Source organism: Diabrotica virgifera, chromosome 2 (assembly GCF_917563875.1).
Source record: "Diabrotica virgifera virgifera chromosome 2, PGI_DIABVI_V3a".
Taxonomy (NCBI): Eukaryota; Metazoa; Arthropoda; class Insecta; order Coleoptera; family Chrysomelidae; genus Diabrotica; species Diabrotica virgifera.
Window position 1 is genome coordinate 209,161,583 of NC_065444.1, and position 27,420 is coordinate 209,189,002.

Below are 27,420 nucleotides of genomic sequence, written 5' to 3' on the forward strand. Positions count from 1 at the left end.
TCAAAGATATTTGCTTGGTTCCATACTTTATCCCAACTCTGTATATAGACCTTCATCTTGGTCATTTAAAGGCTCATTTAAATATGTGAATGTATTTTCGGAGTAGGAGGTAAATAACAGCAGGGCTAAGATGTATCCCTCTCTAACCCTTTATTTATTTTGATCTCAGAAGTTTTCTGTGATCTGCTTTGGTGTCTTGGCCATGGTGTTGTAGGCAACAGCCATGCCTTGGCTGAAAATATCTGAGGGTGCATGTTTTATTGTGTATGGAAAGTTCATACAGTGTTGTGTATCATGTGTTGCATGTATTGTGTATGATTTAAGACGTGAGTTTTACATTTTCTCATCCGCTATTATAAGTATATTCTTGTTGTTCATTTCTTCTTTAAGTAATAGTTATCAAAGCCTGCTGCATTTTTCTGATGGGTTTGCTACACATTTTTCTTCATTTAGACAGATAAGGGATACTTCTTTGCTTTTTCTCTTTTTTATGTCTGTTTCCTTCATGGTTGTTGATGCATCTTTCCATTGTACTCTGCGTTCATCGTCCCAGGAATGTCTGAATATCTGTGATTTGTCGAACTGTTTTTGAAGTATGTTTTATGCTCGTTTTTCCTGACGCTTAGTGATCTTGTAGTTTCTCCCACATAGAAACTCTTGCATTCGCAGTGTTTTTTGTAGATGTAGTTCTTTGACCTCTGTTGTGTATTGTTGGGTATAGTTTTGGACAGGATAAATCTGAGTGTGTTGGTTGTTTTAAATGTTGTTGTGATGTTGTACTTGTTTCCTACACTTTCTAATTTTTCTGATAAGCCCTTTACATATGGTATTGTTGTCATTTCAGGTTTTCTCTTCCTGAAATGCCTTTTAAGTGGAGCATATATAATAATTTGTAATTTTTAATTGGAGTGGAAATTTATGTATCTTTTGATGAAAGTTAGAGTTCTGTCAAAGAAAATACAGGATATGGAAACTTATAGGTTGTGTATCCTGTATCTTCTATGGTAATAATAATTAGCACATCCAAAATCGAAAGTGATTTTTTTCCAGGGTGAATTTGATTGATTCTTCTTTATTGTTGATGCCAGTCAAGAATTTACTCAGTGCTTCTGGTCCGTGGTCTGGTGGAGATGTATAGACGATGTGTTCTCCATTTAAAGAACGCCCATGCCAATTGAAATGTGAATGCTTAGTCTTATTTTGTTCTAATTTAATCTGAAATACGTTTTTTACTGCTTACCTGTTATTTTACTAAAAATATATTATGTAATACACTATTTCCAAATGATGTAGTAAGGGGAAGAATTGAGGAGGATATGCACAAAACCATTTTTTATATATATAAATTAATCGTGACTAATTAAATCATTTAAATATCTGTTGTAGTTCTAATAATCTTTAATACGTCTAATATATTCTCGTAATTTTCACATTAGAAAGGAATAAGTTAATGAGTAAAAAATATTTATTATAATATATAATCGGAAATGAAATTACAAAATACGAAAATACTGAAACTGGCAATTTTAATATAACTATGTGGTAATATCTACGTATTTTTAATTTTTACAATATTCGACAGGATATATAATATTTCAATATTTGTGTATTACAGAGTATGTGCAGTATTTAAGTTATTACTACATGTCACTAAAATATTTATTATAAATATAAGTTACAGTTACAATAGAATGCGTTGTACAGCTACGATCACTGAATAGTCTACGGCTTCATTTTTCCATTACTTACTTTACTTACATACTTTACAATAGCAGTGTCTTCGGATTTGCAAAGTGATTGTCAAAAATTTCGCTCGTATTGAAAAATATAATAAGGTATTAAACGTGTTCAAAATGCCTAGAATGCATTTGAATAACGCGCAAAAATCAAGATCGATTGGGAACTCAAAGATTGGTCACTAAGGCAAGTTTCTGCAGATCTGAACATGAGCCATATATGCATACGGCAAATCAAACAAACATGGGATGATTTTCACCCTATAGTACGGTTGAGTGGATAAAGAGAGCAGAAGATCTCCACAGAGCGATTTAATGATGTATCACCAAGACAAGAAGTATCCTCACTTATGGGTGTGAAAATTGGATAATAAATAAAAAAACCAAAAATAAAATAAGAGCAAGAGAGATGGAATTCCTAAGGAAAAGCTGCAGAGTAACAAGGAGAGATAGAATAAATAACATAGAGACTAAGAGAAGAATGGGAGTGAACTCAGACATAATAGACTGCATCGAACAGAAGAGATTAACCTGTGGAGCCCGATAGGAAAAAGGAAGAGAGGCAGACTTCGAAGATTCTTCAAAGATGAAGTAGACGAAGCAATGGAGAGAAGAAATCTACAGGAAGGGGACTGGCAAGACAAAAAGAGCTGGAGAGAACAGTTGAGTGAAGGAATACAGTGAAAACTGTGGAAATCCTTAGTATATAAATATTAGTAGATTATCTGAGAGAAGCTTCTTTTGTCACAACCCGAAAAGCTAGCAAAGAGACAGAGGTTTCTGGGCAATATTCGCAATGTACGTAGAAGGAGTAAAGCAAGTGAGTTAATAAATTTTTCAGCTGCAAGGAAACCTTTTTTGACTGAGGACCACAAGAGGAGACGAGATACATTTTGTAATGAATTCATAAACTGTGAAGACAATTTTTGGTCTAGCGTTGCATTTTCCGATGAAGAAGTGTTTCAATCAAATAGCAATATTCTAATAAGAGCTTATAGGCCGAGAATCATAGGATTGATATAAGTTATACTCATCATTTAAGAAATTGTGGAGAATTCTCGCTCAACATATGGGAATGGATAAGTGCTGAGGCCACGGGCGTTTATTTGCATATAAAAGAAAGATTGTTATCATCAGTGATGAAAAAATTCCCCAATAACAACTTCATATGCCAAGATGATAATTGCCCGGTGCATATGAGTAGAATTGTTCGAGAAGGGTTGGAAGAAACTCATGTTAATCTTCTTCCGTAGCCTTCCTGAAGTCTAGACCTAAACCCCATCGAAAATATGTGGGCAGAGTTGACAAAGAAGTTAAATGAAAGAAACCTTAGGCCACGGAATAGAATTAAACTATGGGAAGCAATTAAGCAGGCATGGGAGAAGCGTGTTGAATATAACATGAGGAGATTGGTGCTATCTATGATCAGAAGATTGCAAATTTGTATTGACAATAATGGGGCTTTCACCAAATATTAATTGTGCTACTGTTTATCATTATTTAATATACCAGATATTTAAAATAAAATGGATATTTTTAAGCCAGACCTCCTAATTTTCGTTTAATCCATAGATATAAAAAAATTTTTTCTTTAATTTCCATTTTATTACCTTTTGTAAGATAATATATTTATTTTATTTTGATTTTTAAATTTTAATTAACCCATTCTGGGTCAGTCACTGGTAAGTAAGGTCATTTTGACGTAAAATGTGCGTTTAAAGGAGGTAAAAATGATAGTATATTTGTAAGAGTGTAATTGGCAATATCTTTAATACTAATTGGCAATATCTTTAATACATTTACTTTTGATTGAGACTGGCTGAATGACTATAGTCCAAGCAAAAAAAAAAGCAAAAAAAAACTATTCAATGGCCGCGGTTGTACAAGAAAAATAACATTCCCAAAATAAAGCAGAGGAGGATGTGTTTTTACTACTCATAACATAATATATTTATTTACTTCTGTATCAATATCTACACAAAAATTGTATATAAAATTTTATATATCTTCTAATTATAATTCCATATAATTTTATATATCTTATGTTAATTAAAACTTAACTTATAAAGTTAAATTTTGCAACGGATTTAGCAGTAAATATACGCTTGTTCAGTTAAAACACATCTTTGGTCAGGTTAGACTTTGAAACATTTGTAATAAATCAACAACTGATGTTCTGAAACCACATTTTAATGTTAGTTATGTTTATAAACTTTACGCTGATCAGTTCTTCTTATTTGTATTTGACTGCTATTTTGAGTATTGCGTTAATTAATTTAAAAATGGCGTTTTTTTGTTAATAATTCGACCAAATATAATCTACGTGCAGTCATATAAAGTTCAACCATGAAGGGACATTGCTCATAGAGTTTACAGAACCTAAAGTGTATATCACGGAAAACCTGATTACTTAATAAAACTTTGAACAAGCTTCATCAAACAATATGACGAAAACGCCCAAAGAAGCTCTCAGGTGGTGTCATTCTCCTGCATGACAATCTCGGCCTTATGTCACCAAAGTATTGAAAGAAAATTTACAACGAAATAAATGGAAGATATTAGAGCATCCACCCTATAGGTCCGATTTATCGCTCAGTGATTTTCACATCTTTGGACTACTGAAAATGGCGCTAAAATGTAAGCGTTTTCAGTTGGACAAAGAAATACAAAATGCCGTAAAGGATTTCTTCGAGCTACAGCCACAAGAATTCTTTTAAAGGGTATGCTATATCGGTTACTGACACAATGGAATCATCGTCATCATCATCTTGATGCTACAGCCCTTAGAGGGCTTCGATCTTCTCAAGATTTCTACACACAATGGAATATATGCCTCAAATATAGTGGTAATTGTTTGTAGATATCTACCCATGCCAATAATTTTTTTCTGGATAAAAGATGCGTTTCATTTGAACAAGCCTCGTATATTTGCAATTGTAGGTATGACATCTAATCGATATTATTTTATAAAATATACAGCTATAGTCTATATTAAATTTATCCCTAACTAAAGTTCATTAATCTTACACTCGGCTGTTGACTACGTTGTTGTTACTCATAATCATATTCTCTTCAACGGAATTATGCCTTTCTCCATTGTTGTTTTTAGGTTTTGGAGATTTATCTTTGGATGGCATCATAATCTCTCTAAACACTTTTCTGAAAGGCGCTTCTATCAATAAATACAGCACCAATGCTGTTACAAAAGCTAGTACTATATCCGAGAGGGCTAAGCTGATCTAAAAGGCAAAATAAAACGCTGTAATTGCTATATCACTTGCTATATTACTTGTAATTGCCAATTGCTATATAATTGCAATAAAAATGACTATAGATAAATCACGAGCCAAAGTAACGCTAGAAGAAGAAAGCACAAAATAATCAATTGCAATATAAACAGAGCCCAGAGCACGCAAAATAGAATTCTATTTTGATGACGTCACAAAATAGAATTTCATAATGGGAGAATCGACGGTTTCTAGGCAACGCGACGTCACTAAAATATAATTCTATTTTGCGTGCTCCCACTACAGGAGCTTAAAACCCCGTAACACGTTGACGGACAGTGCGCCCGATGTGTAAGCAAGTGTTGTGACACTATATTTATGTATTTTGCAAAGTAGAATAGGGAAATTGCTGAATTTCTTTTATCGCTTATAGTTTAAGGAAACAATGAGTTTTTAACATTTCTTGTAAACATGTTGACGACAACCAAGTACATCGTGTCACATGTATGCATATGACACCGATTTTTTGTTACAACCCGTTATTTAAAAAATGACGTCTATAGACGTTTTGTCACATTTCATCAATGGAAACTGGACGTCTATGGACGTTTTGTCCGCCAACGTGTTAATGTACACATTAATTTTGAAGTTTCAGTCAAAAAATGATCGAATTTTTTTAAAGTAAAAATGTGTTTATGTGTAATTAAATTGAAAAAAATATTTTTAGTGGTGTAGCACCTTTACTTTACCAGGGGACGAGGCGAGTTAATAAATTATATTTTCTTCATAATATATACAAATAATCTATACAGGGTGTCCAGAAACTCTACCGACAAATGAAAACAGGAGATTCCTCAGATAATTTTAAGACATTTTAACCCAATTCACCTAGTCCGAAAATGCTTCCTAAGGGAGCTAGAGCTCTTTGAAGATGGCGCCATGTAATTAGTTTTTCTTAAATACCTCTAGAACGCTTTTATTTAGAAAAATTAAAATTTGTATACATATTTACTTTCCAGAAATGAATCCATTCCATCTGTTGCAAATTTCTAGTACCGGTCATAGGCGTCCGTTTTGGGTAGAGCAACGGTTATTTTATCGCATAACTTTTTTGTATTTAACTTTTAAGCATTTATGATACTGGATTATTAAATTTTGAGGTATTTTAGTACTAAAAGGTACTCTTACTTTAAGTCGGTAGGACACACCGTTTTCTAGAAAAATCGATTTTAAAGTTTTTAGTTCTGGGAATTTGAAAAAAAAATTGAAGAAAATTAAAAAAAAAACGATGTATTTTACCAACTTAAAGCAAGAGTAACTTTTCGTACTCGAATATCTCATAATTGAATAATCTAGTGTCAAAAATATTTAAAAATTAAAGACAATAAAGTTATGCTATAAAATAACTGTTGAACTACCCAAAACGGACGCCTATGACCGGTACTAGAAATTCGCCATTAATGAAATCGACTAATCTCTGGAATATAAATAAATGTACCAGTTTTGATCTTTCTAAATAGTCTTTTTTAAACTTTTTTTTTTAATTCAAAAAACGAAAAATTTTCAAATCGATTTTTCTAGAAAACGGTGTATCCTATCGACTTAAAGTAAGAGTCCCTTTTAGTACCAGAATAACTCACAATTTAATAATTCAGAGTCAAAAATGCTTAAAAATTAAAGACAAAAAAGTTAGGCGATAAAATAACCGTTTCCCTACCCAAAACGGACGCCTATGACCGGTACTAGAAATTCGCAATGGATGGAATCGATTCATTTATAGAAAGTAAATAAGCATACCAATTTTCGTTTTTGTAAATAGAAGAGTTCTGGAGGTATTTAAGAAAAACTAATTACATGACGCCATCTTCAAAGAGCTCTAGCTCCCTTAGGCTACGGCTCCACGGGCGAGAAATTGACGTTAGCAGTAGCAGTAAAATGAACTTAAGGTTCCGCGGAACGGAATGGGAGTAGCCGAACTGAACCGACTACGCACAAGTCCTGTAGTCGGTACAGTTCGGCTATTCCCATTCCGTTCCGCGGAACCTTAAGTTCATTTTACTGCTACTGCTAGCGTCAATTTCTCGCCCGTGGAGCCGTAGCCTTAGGAAGCATTTTCGGACTAGGTGAATTGGGTTAAAATGTCTTAAAATTATCTGAGGAATCTCCTGTCTTCGTTTGTCGGTAGAGTTTCTGGACACCCTGTATAAGGCATAAAATAGTTCCAAGAATAAAAAAACACGATTCACTTCAGACTGCTTCAAATGCACTAACGCTTTGAATAAAACCAAAATACTGAAAATTCTACAAAATTCAATTCTTATCGAATGTCCATGGTTCGGACTTCAAGTTATTAGAAAATAAATCTTATTTTACAATGTCTTAACACTGACTGGGCAATAAAAAAAGGTAACTATGTACCGCTGTTTAGTACACTTTCGAGCAAAAACAGCTTTTTAACAATTCAACAAAATTCAATGTATCAAAATTGTCAATGGTTCCTACTGCAAGTTATTAGCTAAATAAATATCATTTTACAATGACAACACAGTCTTGGCAATATAATAAAAAAAGTTATAGGTGTAAAAGAAGAACAAGAAATATAGAAAAGATTTTAGCGCTATTTAGATATTTATACGCTTTTATACAAATACCAACTTGAAAAATTGAAAGATTAAAATTTAATGGTTGCTCGTGTCAGAGTCGGGTCTATGAAAGTTCTACAACATTTGGTCGACAAACAGTTGGTCGAATGCACAATTCATCGAATGTACAATTCGTCGACGAACATTTGATCGAATGAATATTTCGTCGTCAAACTGTTATTTATCTTTAGGATAATGGGATTAATGGTGACAAATGACGGATTATTGGTTTTTATTTTGTTAACTGGAATATTGTATTATACATATCTGATCATTTATTTGGGGGGGGGGGGTTTGTTAATTTCTTCTTCTAAATCTTAATTATTGATAAATTTAATGAAATAATTGGCTGCGGTGGGCGAGTAGACAGCAAATTATAAACCGATATTTTAATTAGTGATGCTGTACCGTTCTTCTTTTTGGTGTCGACACACTTGCGAACGAAGCATTTTCGGACAAGTCAAATTTGGCGGTACTTGCGGACAAGACGAAATATGCGAGATGCTGAGGTAAATAAATTGTTAGGGAATCGAGGCATTACGAGGCATAGGGAATTTGTACAATGTTTTCGACTACAATAATCAGTCAATATCAATAAAAAAGGTAAGAAAATCGTGAGAATAAACTTCCCTTCCCACTTTATTCAAGGCTTAGGACTGGCTTTTAAATTGATACTTATACTTATCAACATTTTAGACTACAGCAGAAAATTTAAACAAAATCTTGAAAAATAAATTATTCCCTTTGGGTCTTTGTCGACGAAAAATCCATTCGATCAAATGTTGTCGACTGATTTTCTGTCGACGAAGTGTTCTTGACCAACTTTCTGACACCGGTCAGAGTCGAGCGTGTACAAAATTGCCAGTAAGGCACGCTCATGTCAGAGTCGAGCGCGTACATTAGGAGATTAAAAAAGGAACTATAGCTAGGGTTACTATACGTCCGGATTTCGTCCGGACGGTCCGTATTTGAAAGACATGTCCGGATTGACGTCCGGATATGAAAAATGTCCGGATTTTTTTCTTTACTAAAAAAATGGAAGACACTTGGCCCAACGGTGGGAAATTTCATTCTGCGCAGCACCTAGATTTTTTATATCGTTCTGTAATGTTATTTTCTAGGTCTAAAGCTAAAGAATGTTAAAACATAAGGTGTATATGTATTTTAAACTGGCAGAGATTTTCGATGTTAGTTGCATATTGTAGCGAAACAGCTGTAGGTACTTTTAATTGTGCCATATGCATTTCGCATATACAGTGAGCACGTAAAGGTTGGAATAAAATCATTTTCTCGAGAATGGACGATTTTGGAAAAAATCCCGAAACAGGTCAATTTTTATTTTTAAATTACGACTTTCTGGCATATATATCATACTAGTGCCGTCACCCATCTGGGCGTGATGACGCCAGCGATGATTTTGTTAAATGAGAATAGGGGTCTCGTGATAGCTCATTTGAAATGTAATACAATTCTATATTCAGTATTATAAACATTAATATAATTATTTATACAGGGTGTCCAAAAAAAATTTGTGGATTAAATTTATTAACAAAAAGAAGAATGTATGTAATTTATTTAATTCAAAATAAATTTTACTGCCCTCAGAAAACAGAAAAAAATCTTTATTTGAAAAATAATCATGGCTTTTCGCTTAAATTATATATGTTCAAACTGTCCCGAGGCTGGTGGGTGGCTGCTTTAATATTGAATTTAAGCAAAAAACTATTTAAATGTCAAATAAACATTTTTGTCTGTTTTCTGATAGCAAAATGTATTTTGAATTAAATAAATTACACACATTCTTCTTTTTATGTCAATAAATTTAATTAAAAAAAAAATTTTTGGACACCTGTAAAAATAATTATTTTAATGTTTATATTACTGAATAGAGAATTGAATTACCTTTCAAATGAGCTATTACACGATCCCTATTTTCGTTTAAAAAAATCATCGGTGACGTCATCACGCCCAGATGGGTGACGTCACTAGTATAGTATATATGCCAAAAAGTCGTAATATACAAATAAAAATTGACCTGTTTCAGGATTTTTTTCCAAAATCGTCCATTCTCGAGAAAATTAATTTATTCCAACCTTTACGTGCTCACTTATGTATGTACATTGTAGATGTAGAGGTAGCAACACAGTCAAATCCACATTTTACATTATCTACAACTCCTTGGACTACCCCTGTCCGGATTTGGTCTTAATAAATTATGGTAACCCTAACTATAGCCCACTCCTCAACATAACCAGGTGCATATGCAGATGATATAGTTCTTATGGGAAGAAATAAGGAAAGCTTAAAAAAGCAGTAATAATCATGGCAAAGGAAGCACGGAAAAGAAGTCTAGAAATTAACGAAGGAAAAACAAAATATCTACTCTGCTCTAGAAGAGAAGATAACAGGACGAGAGGAATCACTTTTGAAAGAGTCAAACAATTTAAATATTTGGGAGTAATAGTGAATGGCCAAAATAAAAGAAGTGAACAAGTAACGGAGCGAATACCAATAGGCAACCAAACATACTGAAGATAGCATAGGCTAATGAAATACAAGAACTTATCCACAAATAATAAAACTGAAAATATACAGACATATACAGGGTGCGCCAAACCTCTGGTCTTCTTTAATTGCGGCTAAACTATGAGATATACAAAAAAATGTTTATAACAAAACTAATGTGTATCAAAGAGGTCTATAATTTAAAATTATTTTCAATTATAGAGGGTGAGTCAGAACGACGCTATGAACCAAAGTTTTATTTTTTTAAATGGAACACCTTGTATATTAAATCATTTTTGAATATATTATTTAAAAATATGAAAAAATTGTATAAGGTCTTATAGGCCTAAAGTTAATAATTTTCGAAATATTTACATTTTTATTGAGAAAAATGGTAATATTTATAGGGCTGCGGATTATGTTTCCAATGAAACAAAAATTTAGGTGATAGGTCAAAGTTTTTAAAATACAGTAGACTCGCGATTATCCGAGCCTCGGTTATCCGAGCCCCTCGGTTAACCGAGGCAAAAGTCATAACTGGTGAGTTACAACTTTCAACCTTGGCGCAACATCGCCGTCTCAAAAAGAGGAATGAAGCTTAGGCAAAAATCAATCAAAGACTTTTTAAAACAGTAATATTGATAAGGCAAATGCTTTTATCTTTTATAGACAGTTATGGATATTTACGTGTTTTTCTATCAACATAACCAATCTCAGTGTTAACCGAGTTTTTTCGTATCCGAGGTAGTCATAGTCCCAGTTACCTCGGATAATCGCGAGTCTACTGTATAGTGTTATTGTTAAATAATTTAATATTTTTTACTTTTAGCCATAAAATATACAGTGTGATCACTATTTGCAAATACAAAATTTTCTCATTTTTTTTAAATGGGACACCCTGTATATTAATTTTGCGTTTTGTAGTAAATATTACAGCCTTTCTTTTGGTATAAGGTTGTATGTACCTTAGGGTGGAGTGAAAACTGGCTCGAAAAAAAAATATCCTTAAATCAATTGACCTATTTGTGGAAAAGTTGCCTAGTATAATGGTCTATTCTAGAAAAAAAAAGTGGCTTAAAATATTGCCATCTTCTACTGCCCATTTGACCGTGAAATGTAAAAAATTAAAGATAAATATTTTTAAAGCCGTAATGCAGCTCTTCGCTTATTTCCATAAAAAATTCGTAATTTTTGATGAAAATAACCCAGAACTCACTGCGTGGAGGTAGCTGCATATCGAGTTCCACCGCCCTCCCACCCCTTATTTGTAATTTTGTGATTAATTTTCATTAAAAACTTGAAGATATTGACTTTTTGTCTCGAATACTGGCAAACTAGCTCTAGAAGCAATTCGTGCCCTTAAAATCCATCCCTTGCTGTATTTCCACATACAGCAACTGACGCTTCTGTTACTAATTTGATGCACCTTTCCACTGCTTGCGTGCGGCATGGATATTTTAGAATTTCAATTTCAGCTGGAACATCTAAAATCATTTCTTCTAGTTCTTCATTGGAAATACATTTTACCAGGGGAGGTTCTGTTATTGTTGTCGACTGCCAGTCAATCATATCGATGTAGTCTTCAGAATAAAAATTTAAAGATGACAATTTGAATTCCCGTATTTCTTGTTGGTTTGCTGTTTTCCTACACTTCAATAATCTTCTAAGGCCTAATTCTCTCACTGTTTTCGGCTGAACAGCGAACGGCTGTTCACCGTTCAGCGAAAGCTCAAGCTGTCTAATAATTCCATTCTTATTACCAGTATTTACTGCTGTACCATCAGAACCTATAGCCTGCAAATTTGAAACGTCAAAATTATGCTCCAAAAATTCTAGAATGCTCTTCTTTATACTTTGCGAATTGCCAGATGCAGGAGTCAAATGACCAATATATTTGGATCCTGGTTCTGAAGCTAGGACTATATGCTCCTTAATCTTCGTTTTCTTGGACAAACTTCCTTCTTCACTAGTTTGAACTAACGTTTGGTCTTTTCTTCCATGAAAATATATTCCATATACCAATTCAGAACCGTCTTCTTTATCTTTTCTCTTGAGCTCAAATCGAGCTTTTGCCCTTTCTCTACGAATTTTGCTGCGGTCAACAATTTTTGATGAATCTTCTGTAGTAATTATTCCTATATCTTTTAACGCTGCACTAACAAGAATAATTGCTGCCGTCCTATCAGAAACACCCGTTCTGTCACATGCCTGTGCTACACTTGGTAGTTTTATTCTCATCTGAGAAGTTGAAGGAGTATCGACCCTGTCTTCTAATTTAATGACATTTTCTTCTGATGAACTGTTGTTTGAAGTCTCTTCTTCTAGATTAGATGACACTGACTGGTATGCTCTGCCAATTAAAGATTCTTTGTTAATTGATCATCATATTCATCATGCCTGATTCTCCTTTCCTCGGTTTTACTTTTACGCTTCCATCTCTTTTCGAGTACTTTTGTAGTTTTTTGATCAACTCTACCGATTACCATTTTACACGAAGTTCTCTGGTCGGTTAGAAATTCACGTTCAAGTACAGGCACTTTTAATGTACAAGAACAGCTTAAAAAGTCTTTACATTTGCATAAAGATATATCAAAGAGTTTCTTCTCGGCCAATTCTCTATATAAAACAACCTGTTTTGAATTATTAAGTTTACCGTCCTTTTTTAGCCGTTTCATTATGTTACGATATTTACCGTGGTATTCTCGAATTTTATGTAATATTATTTGTTGGTCTGATACAACACAAATGGAATTTTTCTGTCACAAATTTTTCAAGTCTTTTATTAAACGGGAACAGACATCATCAGCGAAACTAGGTCTTTGTTTACTTTGTTGTACAACAATTTCTTGTCGACGATATAAGTAACATTTAATAATATCCGCGTAGGTCGGCAACACATTGTTCTTAAATGGTTTTGGTACACCAAACACAGTTTTACATACGTTAACTGCTCTAATGCTGCCAAACAACTAAAATATTTCAACAACATAAATCAGCGGGGGCAGACGATACGTAGGTCTACGACCACAACCGATTTATTGCGACGGAGTTCGTGGAATCCTGTTAGCCTCGTTGGCGCTAAACCGGCGCAATGCGGTGTCAAAGAGCATGTAGTATTGTTTCAAGGTCATTATATTGAGTTGCTATTTGGTTCTAGGAATGTTTTGTAATACCTTCTTGACGTAATTATCCAGTAATAATTATTCATAAGATATTAGTGACAATAATAAGATATTCTATATATATTTTTAAATATAGGGAAAATTCCAATTTTCAAAGCGGTTTGGGCAGTAGAAGTTTTAAGTTGATTGACTTGAGATTTTTTTTGGTGAATACTGGTAGTAAAAGGCAACTTTTCCACACATAGGCTTTAGGGAATTATGAAAAAAAATATTTCGCTCCACCCTAATGTACCTAGCATGTTTCGTTTTGTAGATATTTAAAAAAAAAACTATAGATTTTACGTTTTTGCGGATTTTTTATTTAAAAATTTTTTTGCAAAAAAAATAATTATAATCTGGTTTTAGAAACATACACTAAAATATAAAATATGAAAATAAAAACGTAATTAAAGATTAAAATAAATCGTATGCTAGTACAATTAAATTGAATTTAATACCTTTATATTATTTTACAAAAAATATTTTACCATATGCATAAATTAGTTACTAAATTAAATAAACAACCAAATTTTAAATCAACCGCAGTAATTTTTCTACTACAGCAACTTTCCTGTACCAAATTAATTGTTAGTTAAATTGTATTTAGTTAAACTTTTAATTTACCTTTTAAATTTACTTACATACATCTTGAGAATATAAAAATTATTATAAAGTATGCTTTGAAACAAATTAATGTTAAATGTATCAGCCAAATTATTTCTTAATATAAATAGTATTTACTGGTGTCACAAAAACTGGTAATACTTTTGTAGTTGAAATTTTTGTAACAATTTTTTATATTTTCAATTTTAATTTTTTAACCAAAAAATTTTTGGATATGACATTTGTTTTGGGCGAAACCATTAGAAATTATTACCAGCTTTTTTGACACGAGTAGGTACATAGATAATACTATTTACTTCTTAATATACTTCCATAACGTTCATTTGTTTCAAAGCATACTTTATACGTTCTCAAGGTGTAGGTAAATTAAAAAGTTATTAACTGATCTTACTCGTAAATACAATATAACTAACACTTAATTTGGTACAGGAAAGTTGCTGCGGTAGAAGAATTACTACGATTGATTTAAAATTTGGTTGTTTATTTAATTTAGTAACTAATTTATGTATTCATTAATATGGTAAAATATTTTTTGTAAAATAATTTACAGTTATTAAATTCAATTGAATTGTACTAGCATACGATTTATTTTAATCTTTAATTACGTTTTTATTTTCATATTTTATATTTTAGTGTATGTTTCTAAAACCAGATTATAATTATTTTTTTTGCAAAAAAATTTTTAAATAAAAAATCCGCAAAAACGTAAAATCTATAGTTTTTTTAAAATATCTACAAAACGAAACAGGCTAGGTACATACAACCTTATACCAAAAGAAAGGTTGTAATATTTACTACAAAACGCAAAACTAATATATAGGGTGTCCCATTTAAAAAAAAAATGAGAAAATTTTGTATTTGCAAATAGTGATCACACTGTATATTTTATGGCTAAAAGTAAAAAATATTAAATTATTTAAAAATAACACTGTATTTTAAAAACTTTGACCTATCACCTAAATTTTTATTTTCTTGGAAACATAATCCACCACCCTATAAATATTACCATTTTTCTCAATAAAAATGTAAATATTTCGAAAATTATTAACTTTAGGCCTATAAGACCTTATACAAATTTTTCATATTTTTAAATAATATATTAAAAAATGATTTAATATACAGGGTGTTCCATTTAAAAAAATGAAACTTTGGTTCATACCGTCGTTCTGACTCACCCTGTATAATTGAAAATAATTTTAAATTATAGACCTCTTTGATACACATTAGTTTTGTTATAAACATTTTTTTTGTATATCTCATAGTTTAGCCGTAATCAAAGAAGACCAGAGGTTTGGCGCACCCTGTATAAGACAGCTGAGACAATCTATCTCACAGAAAAAGATGAAGAAAAGTAGAGAAAATTTGAAAGGAAAATCCTCAGACGGATTATGGTCCCTCTAAGAATGGACAACGGAGAAATGAGAAGAAGAATGAACCATGAACTAAGAGACATAATGAAGAGAGAAGATATAGTTAGATTTAATTAAGCGCAGAAACTGCGATGGCTGGGACACATATAAAGAAGTAAAAACGACTAGATGGAAACCAGAGACTGAAAGACCAACGTGAAGACAGCTGAGACAATCTATCTCACAGAAAAAGATGAAGAAAAGTTGAGAAAATTTGAAAGGAAAATCCTCAGACGGATTATGGTCCCTCTAAGAATGGACAACGGAGAAATGAGAAGAAGAATGAACCATGAACTAAGAGACATAATGAAGAGAGAAGATATAGTTAGATTTAATTAAGCGCAGAAACTGCGATGGCTGGGACACATAAAGGAGTAAAAACGACTAGATGGAAACCAGAGACTGAAAGACAAATGTGAAGACAGCTGAGACCATCTATCTCACAGAAAAAGATGAAGAAAAGTTGAGAAAATTTGAAAGGAAAATCCTCAGACGGATTATGGTCCCTCTAAAAATGGACAACGGAGAAGTGAGAAGAAAATGAACCTTGAACTAAGAGACATGATGAAGAGAGAAGATATAGTTAGATTTAATAAAGCGCAGAAACTGAGATTGTTGGGACACGTATAAATAAGGAAAAACGACCAGATGGAAACCAGAAACTGAAAGACCAATGTGAAGACCCAGAGAGAGATGGGAGGACCAGATCATGAGAGATGTCAAAAATCTGAAAGTGAGAAACTGGAGGGAACACACGTATGGAAATGAGTGGAAGAAAATTGTAACGAAAGCCAAGTTATACAACAAACTTTGACAACACACAAGTGGAATGCGGAGTGATTCACCGCAAAGTGAATCAGAGAGCTTTAAGTAAGAGAGGCAAACATTCTATTCGGAATGAAAAGCCTTGGTGATGATGAATTGCTATATTTTGAGAAAACTCCAGTTTTAGAGTGATATTCTGTAAAAGATCAAAGTGTAAAAATTTGATCAACTTCCATTAAACAATGCTACCCTACGAGTAAAGTGGAATATTAAATAACCCAACGTGGAACAAGAGAAGATTAATTAGGACTCACGCGTGGTAGCCAATTAGTGAAACGGTCAAAAAGTGATTTTAGGCGATAATAAGCCGTCGTAACAGAAGAACAATACGAATGCCTTGTTTCTTATTATCGGGAGCGTTGTCGGGAGTGGGTATGAATATGAATAACAGATAGATAAAAGTTTGACAAAACAAATCAAGAAATACTGAATGCTACGAAGCTGCAAAGATAAATAGGCGCTATTAAATTTTAACAAGAGATCTATAAAGGTTTTAAATTCGTAATAAAATATGAAATCATTACCAAAACCAAACTATTAAGATTACCATGCTTACTTATAATTTATAAAAAGCAAACAAATAGCCAATCAATAGCCAAACAATAGGCCTATTATTGTCGTACACAATGAAAACGCTGCAATAGTAAGTATAGATATCCCACAAGATTTCTTACTTATTAATCCATATCAATCTCTTGATTTATATCGCTGTGTATAAACACTGTTCCACTGTTCCATTGATCACATATTTTTATTCATAGACTTATTTTGTAATAAGTTAAAGTGTGGCAAAAGAATATAACTGAGTTTCATCTACTTTGAATAAACCCTTTAACGCATAAATAGGGACCAAATGTGAAAAATCTTAAACAAATGTAGACTACTATCAAACTACTGAGTATTAACACAAATGTAGACTATGTACTATCAAACTACTGAGTATTAACTTGCTGAAACTATTGAATTCCTTGTCGAACACATGTTTTTTGTTTTGACTCGGATGTTTTTTGTTCGATGACCATTACAATAATGAACCAAATACAAATATCTAAAAAAAAATAAGTTTGCGATGATGAAAAATGTAGATATGATTTTTGGTTATTTCATTTAATTTCACTGATTCAAACTTAATCGGTCCTCTTCTTAGGTGTCGAGAGTTGCGTCCAGCTCTTAATGAATTTTCTTCATTCTTACTTTCTTTCTTATTGGTTGCCATGTGTGTTGCTTCTTTCCAAGTTTTCCCCTCACTTTGTAGTATCTGCGAGATGTCACTATTCCATTCTTTAATGGGTCGTCCTCTTTTGTTCTTCCCTATTGGTTTTGCTTCTCACACTCTTTTCACTTGTCTGTTATTGTCCATCCGGGTTAAGTGTCCGAACTATGCCAATTTTTTCTCCTTAATTGAGTCGAGCATCGATATGTTAAGTGTTTTATTTCCTCATTTATTATTATATCTGTTTTTCTTACTGCAACCGTTTTTATGAGGTATTTCATCTCTGCTGCCTAAATTGTGGTCTGAATTTTTATTTAATTTATACTAAAAACAGTTATTCCCTATCTCCAAAGATCTTGGGAGATCCATAGTTAACTTCATAATTTTAACCACAATTTTAATTTTAGGAATAAAGCAATACTCACCACATCGAAATATGTTAATTGTCGAGGACTCATAAATTTAGCAGCAGATCTGAGTTGGAAGCTCATATGGCACAAATATGCTCCATATACGAGTTTACTAAGAGGTATCCATGGTTTCCAAGAAAGTATGGTCTTAATAATGGCTGCGTGTCCGAAACTTGCTATGTATAAAATGCCAACTGTACCAACACCCCAAGCCAGCCTATGAAAGGAAGCATAACTTGCAGCTTCTACGGCATTGTATATGTGATACGGATCGTAGAAGACTTTTCCGCTAAATACACATATTATCAGGAAAAGGATAGAGAGTGCTAATATTCCAAAGGACTTCATCTATAAAGTAAAATATAAATTAGTGAAAACAAGCTTAAGAGGCTACAGTAGCGATCAACAGGTAGCAACAAACGCGTTCCAAGATTGCGGTTCTAATTTTGAATATTGTGTCGAGATATTTGGCACACATATTCGTAATATAATAAAGAATGGCGATACAGAGCCCAATTTCAGAAATATGTTAGTACGTGGAAATTACTCTATAACTAAATAAAATATTGAAAAAAGGAGCCTGTACCGCCATTAAGAAGAAAAAAAGATAAACTTTCTTCAAATAAACTTTTTTATCCCATGCCTAGATTTTGTGTAATCTTGGAACTACTAACTTTTTTTATTTCTAACAAGAAAACGAACATATTATAACTAAATAACTAATTCGGCAACATAGAGAAATTATCACTGTCATTTTGACAAACCTGCGTCAGATTTTCTCTAATCTGTTCTGTCATCTTTATCGATATCTGTTCAGTGCAGTAGTCTGTTAATTTAAGAATTCGTTATTGTTGTTTCATAGGAAAGTTGTGTTTATTGATAGTTAATTTATTATACAATATTTGTTGTTGTATAAGTTGTTGGCCTCTTTGAAAGAATAGATTGTTGTTAATTGTGACTTTTAGTTATATATATGTATTGTAGGTAGGTATGTATATTTTACGTAAAAATATTTCGAATTCTAATGCAAGTATATAAAGTTTTAGGAGGATTTTTTATTCTAAAAATATTATCAAGAGTTTAACAAAATAGAAAAAGTAAATCAAACGAAAAATAAAGTTTTGTTCTTTTTTTTGTAAGCATTTATTAACAATCAGAATTACATATTCTATGAGTTAATTTGATAACAAGTACAATAACTCATATCAATGTAAGAAACCTTTCAAGAAAAGTGAAACCTTTCAAGAAAAAGTCCATTAAAAACCTTCCCAACAAAAAATGATTATTTATTATTGTTTTATTATTAGATATTTCATGCAAAAATCTTTCTAAATACCTATCTTAACGTAAAATTTTCACCCATTTTGGTTTATTTTTTATAAATATCTATTTATTAATAATAAAATCGTTTTCTATTACTTCCATTTAGCGCGACTATGATATTGTCAAAACATTAATCTTAGATAATGTCAAAGATTGCCACTGTTGCCAAAGTTTATGATACTATCTCCCGAAGTTATATTTTGTTGCTACCTGTTGATCGCTACTGTTTTCTCTTAATATATACTGCAATATATTTTTTTTCTCTGATTTTAGCCTTGGTTTAGAACTAGAACCTTTAGCCACGTAATTGTATAACTTATCACTAAGTCAGGGGAGTAATGTGTAGTGTGTGTGTTGAGTAAGTGTCTTGTTACTTTGCAAAGTCAACGTCATTGTCTTTGCAAAGAGACGCTAATTGTATCCGAACGTCTGCGGTCCCTCCGGTGAGTACCGATCCCACAAGGACAGAAACCATATTCATTTATTGATTTATAATAAATGAAAAAATTTCTGACCCTGGTGAGATTCGAACACACAACCTTTCGGATTTTTTCGATCCAAAGGCAGGCGCTCTTACCACTGAGCCACGGAGGGGGTTAAATATATTGTTAATGATAATGGTTAACCATATAACTTGTAACTGATAACAGGACTAAAAACTCGGGTTCGTTCGGAAAAATATTTCCATGATGTTTTCTACATGGTGCCAGGATATACCAGGCGGTAGGGTGTCTGACTTCCACGCAGGTAGGCCTGGGTTCAAAACCCAGCGCCGATGACAACATCTAGACATTTTTAAAAATGTCTATAGACTCAGCCTGAATATAAATGAGTATCTTGAGTAAAACCAGGGGCAATAATAGGCGGTTGAAACGTAGCACTGGCCCTGTTACCTTCCTTGTGTACCGTAGGCTCTAGACGCAGCAGACTACCTAGTCCAGGGTAATAAGGATTTTCTCAGGACACTCGAAGATCCAGGTATCTGACTAGTTTTTAAGTTATGGTAGACCTATAGGAAGAAAACCTATCTGTTTCCTCTCTAAAGTTCGCGTCCGTTTTTTAATTATTAAAAATTTAAAAGCTAAATAGTTGACATAAAATTACAAAATTCAATTTTTTAGAACATTTAAAAACCTTTAAAATGCCGATTTTTGAAAGTTAAAAAGTTACTTTGTTGCTACGCAAACTGCAAAATAAGTGAAAATCGTTATTTGTTAATAACTTTTACTAAAACTATCTTAGAACTTTAGTGTTTCACCAAAAGTTGGGTATTGGGGTACTTAACAAACCTTTAAAATTTGAGACCGATCCGTTAATTAGTTTAACAGTTATTCTATTTGTTTATCCCAGAGACCTTTATTTTGCAATAACATAAGACAGAAAATAATGAAGTTAGGGCAATTTTGAGTATGTCGAATGAAAGTAGAAGAGTGATAGTATCAAAATGTATTAAAAAAAGGCAAAAAAATTAATCAATATAATTAAAAATTCCAATGCCAAATTTTTGAAATTTTGTAGTTTATAAACATTTAGAATAAGTTTACAAATATTGTCCGTAGGAACAATCTTTTTATATATTCGAAAAGCTATTATTTTAACACGAATTTTCAAATAAAAAATAGCCTGGGTTCATTAGGGACAAAGTTAGCCATGTGGTTTTTTAAATTCACAGCTAATTTGTTTATAATAATTAAGGGATTTCATTGATGCCATTTTAAATAATGGCATTTGTATTTTTTGTTAAAAAATTTGTATAAACATTGTGTCATAATAGCACCCTCTACGATTTTTCAAAATTGTAGTTCAAACGGTTACTAGGGGGAACCTACGAATCCACCGAGTTAAAATACCGAAAAAGCAATTTCAAACTAATACAATTTTCTGTATCTCCTAATGAACTCAATGGATTTTTATCTTTCTTTTTTAATTTGTATGTAATTTCTACGTACATTACAAATATGCAATTTGTTTATACATTTATTAATTAATAATTAGTCTAATTTGTTTAAACAATACTTGAAAAAATATTTTTTACAAAAATCTATTTTTTTAAGCATAGTATCATTAATGATCATACAAAAAGTTAAAGTTCACTCTAATAAATAAAATATTTTTATTAGATAATTATTTATTGAAGATAATTTATTTATTAAAGTATACCTTAACTTTTTGTATGATTAATAATGATAGTCTGATTGAAAACATGGATTTTTGGGAAAAAATAATTTTTTCAAAAATTGTTTAAACAAATTAAACTTTTTATTAATTAATAAATGTCAAATTGCAAATAGATGAATTACATATTTGTAATGTACAGAAAAATTACATACAAATTAAAAAAAGAAAGATCAAAATATATTCAGCAGCTCCCGAGATATAGAAAATGATAGTAGTTTTAAGTTTGCCTTTTTTAGTTTTTGAACTCGTGCATTTGTCGGCTCCCAGCTCCCCCTTCACTTACCACGACTAGTCACCAACTGAATAACATTTTTAAAAATTCGTGTAAAATGCCAGCTCTTTGAATATGTAAAATGATTTTTCTACGGACAATAATTTTAAAGTTGTTCTAAATGTTTATAAACTACAAAATTTCAAAAATTTGGCATTAGTATTTTTGACTATATGAGATAATTTTTTTTATCTTTTTTTAATACATTTTGACAGTATCACTGTGCTACTTTCATTTGACAGACGTAGAATTGCCTTATCTTCATTATTTTCTGTTTTATGTTTTTGCAAAATAAAGCTCTCTGGGATAAACAAATGGAATAACTTTTAAACTAATTAATGGATCGGTCTCAAATTTTGAGGGTTTGTTAAGTACCCCGATACAAAACTTTGGGTGAAACACTAAAATTTGAAAGTAGTTTTAGTAAAACTTATTAACAAATAACGATTTTCACTTATTTTTCAGTTTGCGTAGCAACAAATTAACTTTTTAACTTTAAAAATCGGAATTTTGAAGGTTTTTCAATGTTCTAAAAAATTAAATTTTGTAGTATTATGTCAACTGTTTGAACTTTTGAATGGGGTGCAAAAAATCGAAAAACTCGCGATTTTTGCACTAAATTGTTAATAAATAAAAAACGGACGCGAACTTTAGGCAGGAAACAGGTAGGTTTTCTTCCTATAGGTCTATAATAACTAAAAAAGTAGTCAGCTACCTGGATCTTTGAGTGTCCCGAACATGGTCTATTTCTAGCTTATTATCCTGGACTAACCCTGCTATAATCCCAAAGTCGCGTAAGCGGTATAAAATGGGAGACTACTATTATTATGTTTTGTCCATAACACTGGTCAACAAAAAAAATTGAAAAAAAATGAACAGACACTCTGATGGGTGTTCTTTACTAATTTTGGGTCGCTGAACTCGAATATGACCTCCGTTTTTTTCCATCACCCTCCATTTTTCCGCTCCCCCTATTCTTGCCAAAATAGTGGTGAAATAGGTAAATTTCGTTTAATTTGCTCATTTCGCCGCGATAAATGCCAACTTATAGATTAAAATTACAGTAAAATAATGATTAAGATTATGCCCAACGATAAACATAATTGGGGATCCGAGGGGGCGAAAAAGGGGAAGAAAGGGGTATTTTTCTGAAAAAAACGTAAAAAATCAGCACTTTTCAGTTTTTTTTTTGGAAAAAAAGCGACATTACAGGCCTTTGGCCATTTTTTACACCTTCCCAATACCCCCCTTGAACCGCCTTGCATCATCATATCTCTCTTTTTCACCCTCCCCCCCTTAAAGCCCCCTCGTTCTTCAACAAGAAAAAAAAACATAAATATGGATGTACAAAAAAAAAGAAGTTACCTATTTATTTGAAACAAACTCTTATGTGATTTTGATTGTATCTGAGAATTATGACAAAAATATGATTAGACAAGGTGGAGGGGGAGAAAAAGTATTGAAATTAATCATAAGGCTAAGCAATCAAAAAGTCTGAAAAAAAAACATACCTGCATCTACTTGGAAATTTTTCTCCTTTTGTAAGCGTCCTCCGGTGTTTCTCGAATTTGAGTCCAACAGTAGTCCGCCAACATACTAGGGTTCCATTTTCCAGCGTATCTCTTCTCCATTTGGGCAATCTGTTGATGAAATCTTTCACCATGCTCGTCCGAAACGGCTCCACAATTTTCCGGGAAAAAACTCAGGTGGGAGTGGAGAAAATGGACTTTCAATGACATATTGCAACCTAAAGCCTTGTAAGATTTAAATAGCTCATCAATTCGTTGTTGATAGGTCATCTGACCTTTTATTTCCAAGAAAATTGCGACAAACAAAAACAAAAGATTCCCAGGCTCTTTTCTCTTTTCTTGACAAACTGTTGGAGAAAGCATCGTCATCAAATAACTGTTTAATCTGGGGTCCCACAAATACGCCTTCTTTGATTTTGGCATCACTTATATGCGGAAATTTTTGCTGCAGGTATAAGAATCCTTTACCATCCCTATTTAGAGCCTTAACGAATTGTTTAAAAAGGCCCAGCTTAATGTGAAGTGGAGGTATAATGATTTTTTTTTTTGTCTACTAAGGCACCAAAAGCGATGTTTTTACAACCGGGAATATCATTCACGCGCAAGGGCCAGTCTTTTCGCACATAATGTTGATCTTTAGCACGGCTGTCCCATTCACAAAGAAAGCAACAAAATTTAGTGTATCCAGCTTGTAATCCAGTTAATATTGCCACTACTTTGAGGTCAGCACAAACATTCCATTGATGATGATCGTAACTAATTTTTTCCAAAATTTTTCTTAGATTGTCATATGTTTCCTTCATACTGGTTGCATAGGCAACAGGGGCCGATGGTAGATAATTTCCATTATTAAGTAAAACCGCTTTTAAACTAGTTTTTGAGGAATCAATGAAAAGTCTCCAGTTTTCAGATACGTATGGTATTTTTAGCTCAGTCATTAGTCCTGCAATGTTGTTACAGCTAATTAAATCTTCATCATCATCATCTCGCGAGAAAAAAGAAATGAAGGCGGAATTTCTTTTTCTGAAAAACGTAATATTGACATCTTTCTGCAGGAGATTTTTCTGCTGAAGTCGTGAACCAAGAAGCTCAGCTTTTATTTTAGGCAGGTCTAAATCGCGAACTAAGTCGTTCAATTCCTCCTGAGTAAAAAGTTGTGGTTCGTTCGAACCGTTAGGCGTGTAGTCTCCATCTTGGCTCCCATGTGAGGTCTCCTCTTCCAGTGGTGACGCATTCTGTTCAGTTGCTGATTCTTCATCATCTAGGGTGTAGTTTACGGGTGGTATGGGAACAGGCAGCATATTACTATGTTCCACGGGTCTAATTGCCGAAGGGATATTCGGATAAGTGATGGTACGTTTCGATTTTCGCGAAAATCCAGATATTTTCGTCATACAAAAATAACAGTCCTCGGCATGAGAAGTGGGCTCACGCCAGACCATTGGTACAGCGAAGGACATCGGACGTGATTTCCCACGTAACCAGGAACTTAAATTAGTGTAACAACTATTGCAACATAATTTTGGGGCCCATGGCTTGTCTTGATCCCCGACTTTGCAACCGAAATAATGCTCATAAGCTTTTCGAACCATCTTATTTAAAGGTCTCCTTTGATTCTTAAAAGTTACTTCTCCACAAATATAACAGAAAGAATTCACATCATTCTTACAAAAACGCGGCATTGTAACTCCAAAAACTTTACAAAGAAATGTACTTGAAGCACAGAAAAAAAACACGTGTGCTAAACGCAAACACCTCACTTTTAAAAACTTCGAGACAGTTTGTCTCGAACAACACGCTCACTGCAACTGACAGGTGCTTGCTTGCGAATTCAAGTAGTGTAAAAGAGGGAAGGTGGGGGGGGGGGTGAAAAAGAGAGATAGGAAGGTGCAAAGGGGTAGTGGGAAGGTGTAAAAAATGGCAAAAGGCCTGTAATGTCGCTTTTTTTCCAAAAAAAATACTGAAAAATGCTGATTTTTTACGTTTTTTTCAGAAAAATACCCCTTTCTTCCCCTTTTTTCGCCCCCTCGGATCCCCAATTATGTTTATCGTTGGGCATAATCTTAATCATTATTTTACTATAATTTTAATCTATAAGTTGGCATTTATCGCGGCGAAATGAGCAAATTAAACGAAATTTACCTATTTCACCAATATTTTGGCAAGAATAGGGGGGAGCGGAAAAATGGAGGGTGATGGAAAAAAACGGAGGTCATATTCGAGTTCAGCGACCCAAAATTAGTTAAGAACACCCATCAGAGTGTCTGTTCATTTTTCCATGTTGACCAGTGTAATTACATTATGAGATATCCCAGGATAACTAGACGTAAATATAGAAAAAATTGATAAACTTGTTTGTGTTACTTGTTTTTTAAATTAATTTATATAAAAACCGTGCAAGTCTTCATGTTCAATTAGTGCAATTAGTGCTAAATGTGCAATTAGTGATTAGCTTATTGATCAATTAATAATAGCGTTATGATTTCCTGTTGTTTTCTTTTCTTAAATGGAGATTTTATCATAAACAGTGACTATTAACATACAATACAATTATTTTGTTCTTATACACGGTGATAGATTATGATTTGTTGGAGGTTGGAGTTGGAGGACAACTAATTGTACAAAAAGAAAGAGAATGTAAATCTTAACAATGACAATATTAGAAGATTATTAGTTACTATTTGGACCCTGTTTGAGGGGAAAATCACAAAAGTGATAAGTGATAAGTCCTTATTATTTAAAGTATGGTATATAATAACCTAAACTTAAACGCTCTAAAAGGGGAGGTGCTAGGATATCACTTTAAAACATTGAAAAAGTTTCAATTAGAGCCATTTTTGCAAACTTTTGTGAAACAAATTTTTGGCCGAATTCAGAATTAAATACATTTATTTTTAATAACTAGGTACATTTTTTCGAAATGCTAAAATCAACCGCCACTTAATCAAAGTCACCGATTCCAGCCTCTTTTCGGCTTTCGTGTAGGAAACTGGTAGGAACACCGAATCTCCCGTTTCATCCGTCAGGTGTCTTCCCTACATAGACGAGGCTAATATTCTTTACACAATTTATTATCTACTCTACACTCTGCCAATCTACAAAAATAGCTATTTCCATCTACCTCTACCGAAAGTATACTTTTCCGGACCTCATTGTAGGGAGCAAAGTCGTACTTTTCCTCCCTAGGGAGTAAAAGTAAAAGTGACGTCATGGTATGTCATTGATGAAATGACTTATTGACGACTTATAACATATTCTATTATCTATTACGTAAGTATCTATACATTTTAACGTTTATTTATAGAACACCCTGTATTTTGCAGAATGGAAAAAACAGTAAATTGTTATTTTGATTTAACAATGTTGACATTAATAATTTGACTTATATTTGACAGTTGACAGTTCTACTGTACTTACTTGTTAGTTTTAGTGCTCTAATAAATTTTGTTAGTTAGTTACATAAATAAATTATTTTAAAATGAAAAAATTACTTGTTATTTGAAGAAGGTGGAAAAATCATATGTATAACATGGGAGTAAAGTGCCTTTTCCTCCCTTGAATGATTACTGCCCTCCGCTACGCGTCGGGCAGTAGCACTTTGCTCCCTTGTTATACAAATAGCTATTTGTATAACAAGGGAGCAAAGAGCAAAGTGCTACTTTTCCTCCCGAGAATGACGTTTACTGCCCGACGCGCGGCGGAGGGCAGTAAACATTCAAGGGAGGAAAAGTACTGTCATCATTCTCTTTGCCTTATCTCTATGCGGGGTAGGCTTCCCTAATTGCATTTCTCCACACATTTCTATATCCTGGGTCATATCAATATTAATCCCCTTTACCAACATGCCCTGCCTAATCGTCTCCCCCCACGTCTTTTTTGGTCTTTCTCTCCTACTTCTTCCAGGAATCTGCACTTCAGCTACTCTTCATATTGGATGATTAACGTCTCGACGTTGAACATGACCAAACTATCTCAACCTATGCTCTGTCATTTTGGCATCAATTGGTGCCACACCTAGACTTTCCCTAATATACTCATTTTTAATTTTATCCTTTTTTGTCACTCCATTCATCCATCTAAGAATTCTCATCTCCGCCACATGCATTCGTTGTTCCTCTTTCTTTTTCACTGCCCAACATTCAGTTCCGTACATCATAGCCGGTCTTATGGCTGTTTTATAGAATTTTCCTTTCAGCTTCATTGGAACTTTTCTGTCACACAATACATTACTCGCTTCCTTCCACTTCATCCATCCAGCCCTAATTCTACTGCATGCATCTCCATCTATTTCTCCATTACTTTGTAATACCGATCCCAGGTACTTAAAACTATTGCTTTTTACAATCAGTTTACCATCCAAAAATACC

At 33.0% G+C, this 27,420-nt stretch overlaps 1 protein-coding gene across 2 annotated transcripts in view; it reads right to left on the reverse strand.

Moving 5' to 3' along the window:
- Positions 1 to 1,447: 1,447 nt before the first annotated feature.
- Positions 1,448 to 27,420, reverse strand: part of LOC114331559 (nose resistant to fluoxetine protein 6-like) — a 231,977-nt gene continuing 206,004 nt past the window's right edge. For both annotated transcript variants that reach the window (XM_050643060.1, XM_050643059.1), the window contains 2 exons: positions 17,768 to 18,100; positions 1,448 to 4,975 (listed from right to left, as the gene is read on the reverse strand). In XM_050643060.1, the coding sequence (XP_050499017.1) occupies positions 4,760 to 4,975; positions 17,768 to 18,100 (549 nt within the window). In that variant the 3' untranslated portion in view covers positions 1,448 to 4,759. The remainder of the gene's footprint in view (positions 4,976 to 17,767; positions 18,101 to 27,420) is intronic.